This window comes from Camelus dromedarius, chromosome 21, assembly GCF_036321535.1.
Source record: "Camelus dromedarius isolate mCamDro1 chromosome 21, mCamDro1.pat, whole genome shotgun sequence".
Lineage (NCBI taxonomy): Eukaryota > Metazoa > Chordata > Mammalia > Artiodactyla > Camelidae > Camelus > Camelus dromedarius.
The window spans coordinates 21,014,950-21,028,623 of record NC_087456.1 but is presented as its reverse complement, the minus strand read 5'-3'; the positions used below and the strand labels follow the sequence as shown (position 1 = coordinate 21,028,623).

Genomic DNA, 13,674 nt, shown 5'->3' with positions numbered 1-13,674 from the left:
CTGGATTAGGGAGTTCAGAATAGCCAAGAGCAGCTGGCGTGGAGTTGGAGGGGTTCACTGACTAAAACATTAGTGTATAGAATAACTTGGGAGCTCCTCACACATGCAGAATCTGTATGATTAATAAAGGTCCTCAGGGGATTCTATTGCAGGTAACCCTCAGGCCCATTTGAGAAACACTGGGCAACAGGTTCTGGTGTAAATAAAGAGCAGGATCTATGGGTGAGGGGAAGAACTGATAGGGAAAGAAGTTTTTATGAGAGAGCGAGAGGACTAAACTGAAAATTTCAGAGTTGGATATGTATACTACAAAGAAGCTCAAGTCATTTGAAAATAATAAAGGATGAACTCTCTTACTTTTATATGACATCTAAAAAAACCCAAAACCAAAAACAAAACCAAACTCATAGATATAGAGAACAAACTGGTGTTTGCCAGAGGCAGGGGGTGGGGGATGGGCAAAATAGGTAAAGGGAGCCAAAAGGTACAAACTTGCTGTTATAAGATAAATAAGTCCTAGGGATGTAATATACAGCATGGTAACTAGTTAACAATACTATACTGTATATTTGAAAGTTGCTAAAAGAGTAGATCTTAAAAGTTCTCATCATAAGAAAAAAACTGTAACTCTGGTGATAGGTGTTAACTAAACTTACTGTGATAATTATTTTATAATATGCAAATACATATGTCAAGTCATTATGCTGTACACCTAAAACTAATACAATGTTGGTAACATATATGTAACATAAAAACATGTGTAACATGTATGTTAATTATATCTCAATAAAAGAAATTAACAGGACAAAAACCTTTCCATGCTCCAAAGTAGAAATTATTCATAGAATTATTGATGAGCAAAGTCTCCCTCTTCTAAGTCAAAAAAAATCGTTTAGAATGCCTTTTTTCTTTTAGTATAGCCAAATTATTATTTATCATTCCTCACTTAAAAATTTGTTTTATTTTAGAATCAATTATTTCTCATCTCAGTTACTGTGACATCCATTTGTTTGAAAAAATATAATCTAAAATCAGGCAGTGGTGATGTTATTTGAAAGGTTGGCTGTTTACTTACATTGAGAAAAGACAAATTTGTAAGTGGCTTGCTAAAAATGTCTGTAAACATCTTTAAGGGGCCAGTCCGTTATGACATTACACAAAACAGAAAAATAAATAAATAAAGGATGATCTCAGGGAATAAAGTAAGATAGAAGAATATGAACTAAGTACAAAAATCAGAGAAAACAGATTAATTCTCCTTGGTGTTTAACAAAAGAAGCAATGATTTACAATTCATATAAATGGATAAAAGATTTTGAGAAATAACAGATAAAGTATTCCAGTTCTAGCTATGAAACATTTTTATGTATCTCAGATCTCTGATCCTCAACTAACTTCTCTGCAAGGCAGTATGAGAGGCTTAAAGAACAGGTAACCCATCAACATCAAAGTCACTCTTGCTTTCCCCTACTCCCTTGCCTAGATGTGGAGAATGGTTAACAGGATCCCTTAACAGCTTCTATATGGCAAACTGAAGTTAATGATCAAAGGCTGTAAAACCGTACGGGAAAAAGTGGAGGAGAGAGGCCATAAAGTCTTGCTAAAAAGCCTCAAACAATACAGCACAACTGGGAAGCAGCAGTAGTAGACAGGGTACATATCGATGCAGCTACCAAGAGAAATATGGTTCATTTGAGAAAAAGCAGTAACCATTTAGTCATTCAGTGAGTATGTGTAGAATGCTGACTGCATCCTGGTCCCTGCTCTAGGCACTAGAATACTGACAGCACACAAAACAAAGTTGATGGTCCTGATGCTTCCCTGCAATGTACATTCTCGTGAGGGGAAACAAATACCCATTATCAAGGGATGATAAGCACTACTGGAAAAAAAATAATAAAGCAGGATAATAAGGATAGGGAATGTAGGGCAGGGGTTGGTAGAGGGAAGACTATTTTTCTATGAGGTGTTCATGATTAGCTTCTATGAAGGGTGATATTTGAGCAGTGATCTGAAGGAAGAGGTGTAAGCTGTAAAGATATTCATTCCTGCTCCATGAAGGCAGGGACTATATCCTGCAGATTCTGACCTACCACCTTTAACCTTCTTCCTTTCTTGAGAGACAGTAGAGCATAGTGGGTAAGAACACACATGCAGACTAGGTGTGTTTGAATTTTGGCTCTGCTTTCTTACTGTGTTACCTTAAGCAAGTTACTTAACCTCTCTGTGCTTATTTTTCTTTTGTAAAATGGGAAATAAATGAGTTAGTATATGTAAAACTGCTTCGAGAACAGTGCACATAGTACATGACTAACTTTTATATCAAACTTACTTTGATCAATTAAAACAAAACTATTAAATTAAGAATATTATTTTATAGGCAGATGAATTCAATTAAATAGAATCCTGCTTTAACTGGGGGTGTTCATTCATTCAATAAATATTCACTGAATATCTGCCATAGCACTATTCTAGGGACTGGGGTTATCTCAAGGAAAAGACAGACAAAATCTCTGTTTTCAGGGAGATTACTATGTAGTGGGAAGAGACACACAATAAACAAGTACATAAAATGACAACCACACTGGAGGAGGTTGCTATAAAGGAAATAAACAAGGGGTCTCAGTGTAGGGAGTAACTTTATGTAGAGTAGTTAGGGAAGGCGTCTCTGAGGAGTTAACATCTGAGAAGGACTAGCCATGAGAGGGCAGAAGGTCAAGCAATGAGTCAAGGCAAAAGAAATAGGTAAAAAAGCCCTAAGGTAAAACATTAAGAATAGTCAAGGAAAGTAGGGGGCAATGTGCTTGAGAAGTCGCTCGAAGGGGAAGAGTGGTATGAAAAAAGGTCAAGTGGTGGGGCATCTAATCAAAGCCAACCAAAGAATCACAGTAACAAACGTAAGGCTGCCAACTGTGACAGTTGCCACTAAGAAATTACACAGTGGTATGAAAAGATTTAATAAGATGTAGTATTTGTCAGGGAGGACAGAAGCTTAAAATGTGATCTAAAAGATAAGTAGAAGTTAACTGGAACTGGGAAGGAAAAGCTTTCCAAGCAGAGAGAACAACATGTGCAAAGGCCCCACAAAAAAAGGGGGGCCTTGGGCTAGGGTGAAGGTGAGAAATAGGTAAAACCGAGAGACATTTAGAAGGTAAAAGTTACAAGATTTAGTAAAGGCTTAAAAATGGGAAGTGCTGAAGATAACCTCTATCTAGGTTTCAACTAAATGCTTAGTGGTACCATTCATTACAACAGGAACCACTGGAAATATCTCTGTACTGGGGTAGGATTATGAAGTAGATCTTGAACCCGTAAGGCTGGAGGGACCTTTGAGACATTAAGAGGTGATGTGAAATGGGCAAGAGGTAATATTAAGTACAGGAGCTCAGAGGAAGGATCTGGGCTGAAGATAGCCTGGTTACCTCAAATCTAAAATCAAATTAGTAAGAATACTTATCTAACTTGGAATGAGGATTAAATAAGCGAATATATACATTATGCTTCGCATATCTGGTTCATAGTAAGTACACAATAAATGGTAGCTTTTATTACTGAGGTTATACTGGCTATGGGATAACTTAAAAACTAGCTGCCTCAAATAAAATTGGCAAAGAAACAAATTGCTACTTCCAGTATCAAACTGAAATCATTTTCCTTTTTCAAACCTCTGCCCCAGTTTTGTTAACAATGACTCTTACACTACATTCAATTCCATAAACTAAGTATTTAAATATACCTGATTTGTGACAAACCAAGTAAGGCAATCCCTGCTTTCAACAAGCTGTAGTCAAGCTAAATAAGACACGACACAAGTTAAGGTATGCCCACACACACCCTTGTGCACCAGAGATGTCACAAAGCAATATAAATGACTATGTTACATAGTTTGAGAGTAGAGCTGGAATTTGAACCCCAGTATGAGCCCCAAGTGTCTACAAAGAACTACAGTAACTCCTCAATAAATGTTTAATGATGATTAGCAAATATTCTAAATGACAGTTATCTAGTGTCCTTGACTTCCAAGGGGTGATAAAACATCTTAAATAACAAAGAGAGCAAAGATTTCAAGATGAGAAGCATATTGTGTTCAGTAGGCCCACCTTTATTTAGGAGCGTCCTAAATCGCAATCAACTCTATTTGCCAAACAAGAAACAATAAAATTCATGGGAGGTGTACAGTTGTGACTTGTCCAACACAGTAGCCATCAGCCACACACACCTGTTTAATTTAAATAAACAAAAATCAGATGAAACATAAAAACTCAGTTCCTCTGTCTCTCTAGCCACATCTGAAGAGTTCCATAGCCACATGAAGCTAGTGGCTACCCTAGTGGACATCAAAAAATAGAACATTTCCATCACTGAGAAAGTTCTACTGGAATTCAGCCCCTGGTCTGGAGAAAACTTAAAACACAAACTATTTTAATACAACTTTTCACCAGTTTGGCAACTCAAACTGTCAACTTTATCACACATTAAGAATATATGATCCTATAAGGAAAACAGGATGGGTTGTATTGAGCTCTCATTTTAAAAGCGTCTTGCACAGATAGGTTTAACAGCCTTTTGTTTTTGTTACACTAAAACTCGCACAAATGATACGTATGCATAAACTTAACGGTGAATGTGGATCAGGACCCTTTGTAATTAACTAAAAGATTTGCTTTTTTATATACTTTATACAATACTGTAAATTACAAAATTAGGTACTGCTGTGCTTAAACTACGGAATTAGTGCTTTTACTTACTAAACATAAGTGAGCATACATGTCTGAGACGGCGAGATGAGTAAACATGGGCAAGGGAGGCAATGCACAGGGGTATGTCCGGAAGAGTACTGTCTATGCAGGCTGTGATGGACACATCCATGCATAAAGGTACCCCCATGATTCTTAAGACACATACGCACAGAAGAAACTCTACAGATGGGGGCTACCTGAACACTTGTGTACCCAGTCTGGATTATCTCTTGAAAGGTCCAAAGCCACCTGTGGTCCCAGGGGAAGGGGCCAGCCCTTTGACACGGAAACACTTCCAGGGGTGGACACACCGGAGGGAGGGAAGGGCAGTGAAGATCACAAGCGCCTGTAGAGGCAGGAACTGTGACAGGACAAGATCAGAAGCCGGGGCAAGAAGAAAGGTTGCGACCACCCCCCTCCCCAGCCCGAGCCCTTCCCGGCCCCCGGACAGGCGAGTTACATAACCCCGCCAGGCGTCTCTCCGCGCCGGGCGAGCGGTGCCGGCGGTGAGGACAGCCCCCGCGGCCGGGGGCCGCGCTTCCCTCACCGCGGCAGGGGCCCCGAATCGGGCCAGGGGACCGGCCACTGCCTCCGCCCGGCACGGGCTGGGCCCCGGGGCTTTCGGTTTCCGGCCCTGGCGCGCACACAACCCCAGAAACCAACACACAGACACCATAACAAAGGCGGCGACGCGGCGGCAACACCGGGGTGGGAGGACCAGGGGACCACGGTGGGGCTGGCAGTCAGCCCACCTGCCCAGCTGAGGGCACGGCCGCCCGTCCCGGCCGATGCAGCCCGGGGGCAGGCGGCCGGCGGGAAGAGGGGGGGTGCTTTGAGGTGCTACTCACTCTCGTCAGGCAACTGGTCGAGCTCCGCCATCTTGAACGAGCCGCGCCGCTTTTTCAAAGGCTGCCCGCCGCGGTGCATTGTGGGGCGGAGACAGTCTTTGCGAGGGAGGTTCGAATGCGGAGCTCGCTGCCCGCGGCGCGGCGCGGCGCTGCTCCCGCCGCCGCCGGCTGAGGCTGGCTGGGCTCCGCCCGCGCCTGCCCGGGGCGGGGGTGCGGCGGAGTGGGGCCTAGCCTCGCCCCTACGCCCCCGCCCTCGGCCGGGCCGGAGGGAGGGGGAGGGAGGCCGCACCGCCAGGCCCGTCTCGCGCCGCCCCTGCCCGGGCCCGGCGCCGGAGCGCGGGAGGAGCGGCGCGAGCGGCTGAGTCCCGCCCGGCCCCGCTCCCGGCGCGCGTTTCGCGTCTCGCGCTGCAGCTGCGGGAACTGCAGGCTGTTTGTTCCGAGTGGGGAAATAAAGAGGCCCGGGCCGGCTGAGGAGGGGGGGCGGTGGGAGAAGTCCCTGGTTCTTAGCCGCGTTACCCGAGGGGGCTCTACTCGAACTAGATTTTTCACGGTTCCCTAAGCCCACGTTTCTCCGGCGCCTGCATCCTCTCCCTTCTCCAGAGAGCTGGGAGGAGGGCCGAGGAGGAGGGCTCAGGCCGCGGCAGCCCCACAGCTTGTCGGCCCAGGACTGGCGGCTCCGGCGGCCCCTCGCGAGCCAGGGACAGCCTTCCCAGTGTTGGAACCGGAGTTACATGGTGCTTGGAGGCGAGACCTTGAGAGGTCATGAAGTTAGTCATTTAGGTCGGCAGCGAAAGAACTGTTTTGCTCAGCTCTTTCATCCACACTAGATCACATAGTGAGCAGGCAGAGAATTACAGAATCAGAAACAGGAGGCTTGGTGAGGATACAGACAAAAGTCAACAGTGGCACTACAAGATGGTGAAGCACTCTGATCGAAATGTTGTAAGAACACCGAATGAGAATTCATCCAGTTTTGAAAGAAGCCCGGATAAAGATTTCACAATTCCTGTCTATAACACTGTCCAGGAATAAACCACGGTTGCTTTTCAACAGTTCAGCTAACAAATGTTATTGGTTCCAGTCCTTTTTTTCCAGGCGGGGGTTGGGTGGGATTGAGGTGGTGGAATAGGATAATTAAGCAATGAGAATACAACAAGGGTGAATTCCAGGAACTAAAAAGTTAAAAGGTGGTAGACTGACATGAGAGGACAACACAGAGGTCAGGGAAGGCTAAGAAGCTGGACTTGTTAAGAGCACCGGAGCAATGGAGAGGTCGAGTTTTAAACTATAGGGATGGCATGTTTCCATTTGAGTTGTAGAACAAAAATACGGGAAATGGATTGGAAACCAGTCAGGAAGAAGCTTGTAGAGGAGGAGAGACAGATGTGCACCAGCCACCCCAGAGGTTTAGAGTGGGGACTTTGAAGCCTGAAGTCCTGTTTGGGATTCTAGCTACTACTTGTATAATCTCGGGCAAGTTTATGTCTTAATTCTCTTTGCCTCAGTTTCTCATGTATAAAATGCAAATAATAAGAGGGTTGTTTGGAGGATAAATGATTTGATAAAGACCTTATATTAGTTCCTAGAACACCTTTTGGCTCAATTGTGAGTTATTGCCCCCACCACTTTGGAATAGGGAGTATCATTGGATGCCAACTTTGTGCCTTGGGTAACTGGGTGCTGCCCCTTGCTGAAGTAGGAGGTGGAGCAAGGTGTGAAGCAGGGGTGAAAAATTCAATTTTACAAAGTAATCCTTCCTTCATAGCTAACTTAACCCCTCTTGTGCTTTTTAATCACATTCTGATATACCTTCTAAGAAGATGAAAAACAATTGATCCCTGTTGTCAGCACCTGGGAGGCTGTCACTATCAATTCAGAGATGAGTTCAAGAAAGGTCAACCCTCTGAGAATGAAAGACTAGAAATAAACAATCGAGAGGTAAGTTAGGGGAGTGGGAGAAGTAAACGTCTTGTGAATGTAACCTATGGTCAAGGTGCCATTAGACCAAGGCAAACCAGGTTTAATTTTAAGGTGGTTTTCACACACACACACACACACACACACACGCATACAACAGCAGGTCTGCTGTTTCAACAGCAGTATATAGCCAAATGAATTGAAGGCAAGGTCTTGAAGACATATACCCATGTTCATAGATACATTATTCACATTAGTCAAGAGGTGGAAGCAACCCAGGTGTCCATCAGTGATGGACAAACAAAACGTGGAATATACATACAATGGAATGTTAGTCATCAGCCTTAAAAAGAAAGGAAATTCTCACATATGCACATGGATGAACTTTGAGGCCATCATGCTAAGTTAAATAAGCCAGTCACAAAAAGGCAAATATTATATGATTCCACTTATATGAGGTACCTAGAGTAGTCAAATTTGTAGAGACAGAAAGTAGAATGGTAGGAGGCTGGGAGGGGGGAAATCGGGAGTTACTGTTTAATGGGTATGGAGTTTCAGTTTGGAAAGATAAAGTTTTGAGATGGATGGTGGTGATGTTTGTGCAGCCGTGCGAACGTATATAATGCCACTGAATTGGACACTTAAAATAGTTAAAATGGTAAATTTTACATTATATATATTTTACCACTATAAAAAATACATGTTGCACAAACACTACACATAATGTGATCTCATTTACAAGTATATGTGCATAGACTAAAATCCAGGAGGAGAGATACCAACAGTGGCTGTCTCTGGGTAGTAGGATAATGGGTGATTTTTATTTTCTTTATATCTTATTTATCACTTTTCTACAGTTAGAGTTTTATTACTTTCATAATAAAAGTGATTATTTGGAAAAAAGTGGTATATCTATGTAATGGAATATTATTCAGCCACAAAAAAGAAATGAAGTACTAATACATGCTACAGCATAGATGAACCTTGAAAACATTATGCTAAGTGAAAGAAACCAGACACTAAAGACCACGTGTTGTATGATTCTATTTATATGAAATGTCCAGAATAAGCAAATCCATAGAGACAGAAAATAGATTAATGGTTGCCTAGGGCTGGAGTTGGGGAGGCACAGTGTGGGGATTGAGACGGTAAGATTGGGGGTGACTGCTAACTGATATAGGGTTTCTTTCTGGAGTGAGGAAAATGTTCTAAAATTGACTGATTGTAATGATGACTGCACAATTCTGTGCATATATTAAAACCACTGAATTGTATGCTTAAATAGGTGAATTGTATAATATGTGGATTATATCTCAATAAAGCTGTTACAAGAAAAATCTTATTTTTGGACTTTTTGGGTTTTGTCTCAATGTAAAATATTTGGTAGTTACTTTCTATAGAATCCTTTTTTAAATCACTTAATGAAGATCTAAAGTCAACTGCACTCTGATGGGCAACTAAACTTTTTTTTTTTTTACATTTTGAGTGGAGGAGGAGGTAATTTGGTTTACTTATTTATTTTAATGGAGGTACTGGGGGATTGAACCCATGACCTTGTGCATTCTAAGCAAGCACTCTACCACTGACCTATACCCTCTCCCCTCTACTAGTCCCCTGCTGGGCAATTTTAAATGATAGCTGCAAAGAAAAGACCAATAGCAAACTGCTTTCCTTTCCACTTGGTCTTATCTGCCAAACATTCTACTTAAGTTTCTGCAAACTATGCTGGAAAGAGAAGCTGCTTCTCCTGTTGGACCCAAGTGGCTATAGGAAGACACAAACTGAATTCTTGACAAAGCCTGTTTCTTTATAATGACTCCTAGAAGGGTTGTCAAATACCAGTTTCTCTTGAGACCCAGGTAAAAGTATTATTTGGTTAAAAAAAAAAAAAAGAAAGAAAGAAAGAAAAGAGAGAGAACAGGGGATCATTAAACATGTTTCCTAGGACTGTAGTGAGAATTAAGTGAGATCACTTAGGTAAAACACCTGCCCCACATCCCAGCACATAAACACCAGCTCCCTGCCTCTCTTTCCTACATCCTTTTCCCCTGACTTTTACCCAGAAGGAACTAAACGTTGTTAGTTGTATCTCTGAGAAACTGCTTCTAAAGACATGCTTGGCAAAATTTAGTGGTGTATCCAAGGTTATTTATGGAGGTCTCTTTGTCTTTCAGTCTGCAAAATAGAGCCAAGGCTAAGGAAGAACTTCATTTCCTTGAAGGAATAATAACAACCTTTTTCACCCGGTATCTTTCATAACAAGCTATGAAAAAGTTATGATAGATCATCCCATGAGAGTGAAAGAAGGAATACGTACTCCCCACACAAATGAACACAGTCATTGTCCAGAATCTTCTAAATGAACTGCGGAGATCAACCAGGAAGCACATAAGACCAGACTACCCAGGAAGGAGCGCCTTGTCATCAGAGTTGCCCAAAGCAGAAAGATGGCTTAACGCAGTAGATTTGTGGTCTAACCCAGAAAGATTATCCCTTCAGGACATGTATATGTCCATGGGATATAAGGAAACATTAAGAGCTGAATAATCATTAATCTTACTTTCTATTCTTAACCCCAAGCAACTCAATAGGGTGCAGTTATCCAGTAGTTGATCAGCAAGCATTTATTAACTACCTACTGTGTGGCACGCACTAGGCAATATTCAGTGTGACATAGCGCCTATTCTTACAGACTATGGTCTGTGAATGGAAGACACAGACAAAGTCTATAGGCAGTTACAGTAGTGTGATGAGCGCTACTATGGGATTGAGGACAGGATGCTACAAGAGCATAGAGCAGAAGGCGGGTAGGAGGGGAGCAGGAAAGTTTTCTCAGGGAAATGATCTCTAAACGGAGACCTGAAGAATGAGGAGAAGTTAGGGAAAGGAAGTGGAAGAAGGAAGCAGTATTATTATTGGCAGAGGGTCATGTACAAAGACCCAGAGATGAGAAAGTAAATGACTTTTATTCCAGGAACTTTAAGTAGTTCAGGATGGCTGGAGAGTTTAAGATACAGCAAGAGGAAAAACTAGAGAGATAAAAAGGAGTCACACAACAGTCAGAGGGAGCTTTTAAAAACTTTCCGAGTGGGTTTTAGTAGCTATGGAGGTATTTGCCCCTCTGATCTCCAGCTCGAAGGAGTGTAGTTGGTTGACAGCCCCCAACTGCTGCACCCTAACATCTGCTCAGCATTTACGCTGATGCCGTGCTCCCCCCAGACTGCTGCTCCTAGTCAATAACTGAGCATGGCAGAGGTGCTAGAGCTGGGCCATTTGCCCTGGACGTGGCCTCCCCTAATGGGCGATCTTTGCTCTGGGGCTCCTGCATGGCATGGTCTGGATTGGCTGCATGCTTACCCACAGAGCTGCCTGGAGCATGATGCTGACCCTCGGCAACATGATAGAACATAAAAAATGATGTTCTGTGACCACTGGTTTGTGGATTGTTTGGTGTGCAGGATAGACCAGCTCGTCAGTATTGTTTAATAATTGTTTCTTGGGTGGCGCCTCGGGGATTTGAATGATTAGGGCTGGTTATGGAGCTACAATGTGCCTACACGATCAGCTCACTCTAAGAGAGCCCCACCATGAGTCAATTTTGGCCTTCTTGGTACATCTGCCAATGGTGGTTTGAGACCTGGAGACAAAGCACACCCTGCGCAATCCAGCAGTGTGAGGATAAGGAAGCCTGTGCCTGAGATCTCCAGCCCCTTCACTGCATAACTTCTCTTGCTGTTACTGAACTGTATCCTTTGCCTGTGAAAAAACCAAAGCAAACAAGCAGAAAAACTGCTCTGTGCTAAGAGTGAACCCTAATGTAAACTATGGACTTTGGGTGATAATGACGGGTCAATGTAGGTTCATCAGTTATAGTAAATGTACCAATCTGGTGGGGGATGTTGAAATGGGGAGGCTGTGGCATGTGTGGGACAGAGTATATAAGAAACCTCTGTCCATTCTGTTCAGTTTTGCTATGAAATTAAAATTGCTCTAAAAATGAAGTGTGAAAACAAAAAGTTGTGAGTATAATAAACTCTTGGAGTCCAGTGAGTCCTTTCAGTAATCAAACATGTAAGGTGATTAAAGCAGAATTGACAGCCTCCCAATTGGCCTAAGACTTCCTAAGAGCTGCACTACCGTCTGAAGCTTCTCCTATGAGATGCTCCTTCCTTCACTTCCTCTCCTTTTACAGGTGTCAGATCTGCATTCTGGTCTGAGGCTCTCCCCACATCCTGATCCCCCCTCTCTGCTTTATCTTTTAAAAGTGTTTCCCCAAATAAATCTTCTGCATATCTGATTATATTCTGGCATTTGCTTCTCAGAGAACCTGAACTGGAATAGTCGGTATTGGGAAATGGTCTGGAAAAGTAGGATGTACAATGGGGCTTTGAACTGGATAACTCATCACCTGGCTAGCAGGGACTATCTCAACCCAGGTGGAATGTGGGACATAATGCCTGGCATGTGGTGACTGAAGATTCCACTTGTAGTGTCCTGGGAAAATATCCCAGGGGGAAGGAACACACCTTTGCTGGTGTGATGATTCAGGCAGAGAAAGATAGGGAGAAAACAGTGGAGTTGGCTGGTTATTACTAAATTGTACTGATGTCCTGTATAAGAATAATGAAGAAAAAGAAAAAGAAGTTATCAAACCCCTAAAAGCTAAGTGGAGAGCCAGAAGGCTTCTTTGGTAGCTTGTAAAGAGGACTTTATCATCTTCACGGAGAGTGAACACAGCTAAGGAGTAAGAACCGGACTTAATAGCTAGAGTCATTGGGCTCCAGAGACTTTTTTTTTTTAACTGAAGTACAGTCGGTTATAGTGTGTCAGTTTCTGGTATACAGCATAATCTAGAGACATTTAAATGCTCAGCCAAGACAGGTTTGTTACGCTCAGGTCAGAGTCCTAGTTGAGAAAACCATTTGACAGTGACACGTGGGAAGGAGACATGTAGGGGGATACCTCTAATGATGTGGCTCTGCATACTCTCCTGAGCCCTCAAGGTTGAGGAGCTGTCCAGCCCTCCTTTAAGAGCTAGCACTCCTCCCATGCAGGCAAACATGGTGGAACCTTCTCTCTGACAAAATAATAGGTTTCCCCTTCAAGAGCTACCCCACCTGCCCTCTTGGCTGCCTGGCTGATAACCAAGGTTAAATCCCAGTGTAAATTGGCTGAGGACACATTGGGCCTGATAAGGAAGGAGAGAGATTACATCCTGATGGAGCTTCCAGAATTACCCAGCATGTATTGGTAGGAACCAGGGGATTTTGGGATTCTGTTTTGAGGGTTGTTGATCAGGACAACCAGAATACAGAACTGAATGAGGAAGAATTCATTGACTTGGGGTCCTTTTCTTGGGACATAAAATTTAATGCCTGACAATGATCTCAAAGGATACCAGGATGTCACTAAGAAGCCTGGAGAAAGCAGCGGGCCACACCAAACGAACTGAGAATTTGTGAGTTGCCCCAGCAAATGGTAGAAGAAAGAAGGAAGAGCTTTAGAAAGGTGGGCAGTCTGTAGTGGCTACATTATACCAGGCCAGAAGACCCAGCAGAGGATTGTGTTACTTGGGGAGGACCCAGAGGACATATCATTCAGCAAGGCCAGCAGGTATGTGCTGGTGAGGAGAAATTCAGTAGTGGCTCTTCTCTGCAGGCGTGGGGTGACACAGGAGAGGCGGTCACATGCTGGGCTCCTTAGGAGTGATGGGGATGATGCAGGGCCTATTGAAAACAGCAGAGGCCGGACGGCAGTGCTCAGTCATGGTAAGGCAGAGGGCTGCATTTACCACAAAAATTGGCAAGGTTGAAGGGACAGTCAAGGGGAAGTTGACCCACAGGGACATGTGGAAATGGAAATAGTTCATAGGACATGGTGTCTTTAGGGGCAAAATAGATGAACAGCCAACAAAGCTGCTACTTAATATCTACAATCAAAAGAAGACAAGATTGGAGGAGCAGGATGGGGAGGGCAGTCACCCTAGTAAAAACTCTTTTTTTTTTTAAATTGAAGTATAGTCAGTTTACAGTGTATCAGTTTCTGGGGTACAGCATAATATTTCAGTCATACATGGCTATACATATATTTGTTTTCATACTCTTTTTCATTATAGGTTACTACAAGATATTTAATATAGTTTCCTGTACTATGCAGAAGAAATTTGTTGT

At 43.1% G+C, this 13,674-nt stretch overlaps 1 protein-coding gene across 3 annotated transcripts in view; it reads right to left on the bottom strand.

Moving 5' to 3' along the window:
* LIN9 (lin-9 DREAM MuvB core complex component) overlaps nt 1-5,666 on the bottom strand; it is a 50,572-nt gene extending 44,906 nt beyond the window's left edge. For 2 of the 3 annotated variants that reach the window (XM_031438459.2, XM_064477257.1), the window contains exon 1: nt 5,588-5,666. In XM_031438459.2, the coding sequence (XP_031294319.1) occupies nt 5,588-5,666 (79 nt within the window). Of the gene's footprint in view, nt 1-4,100; nt 4,220-5,587 lie in introns of all 3 variants that reach the window. The other variant, XM_031438460.2, reaches the window with a different exon arrangement.
* Between the last annotated feature and the right edge of the window lie 8,008 nt (nt 5,667-13,674).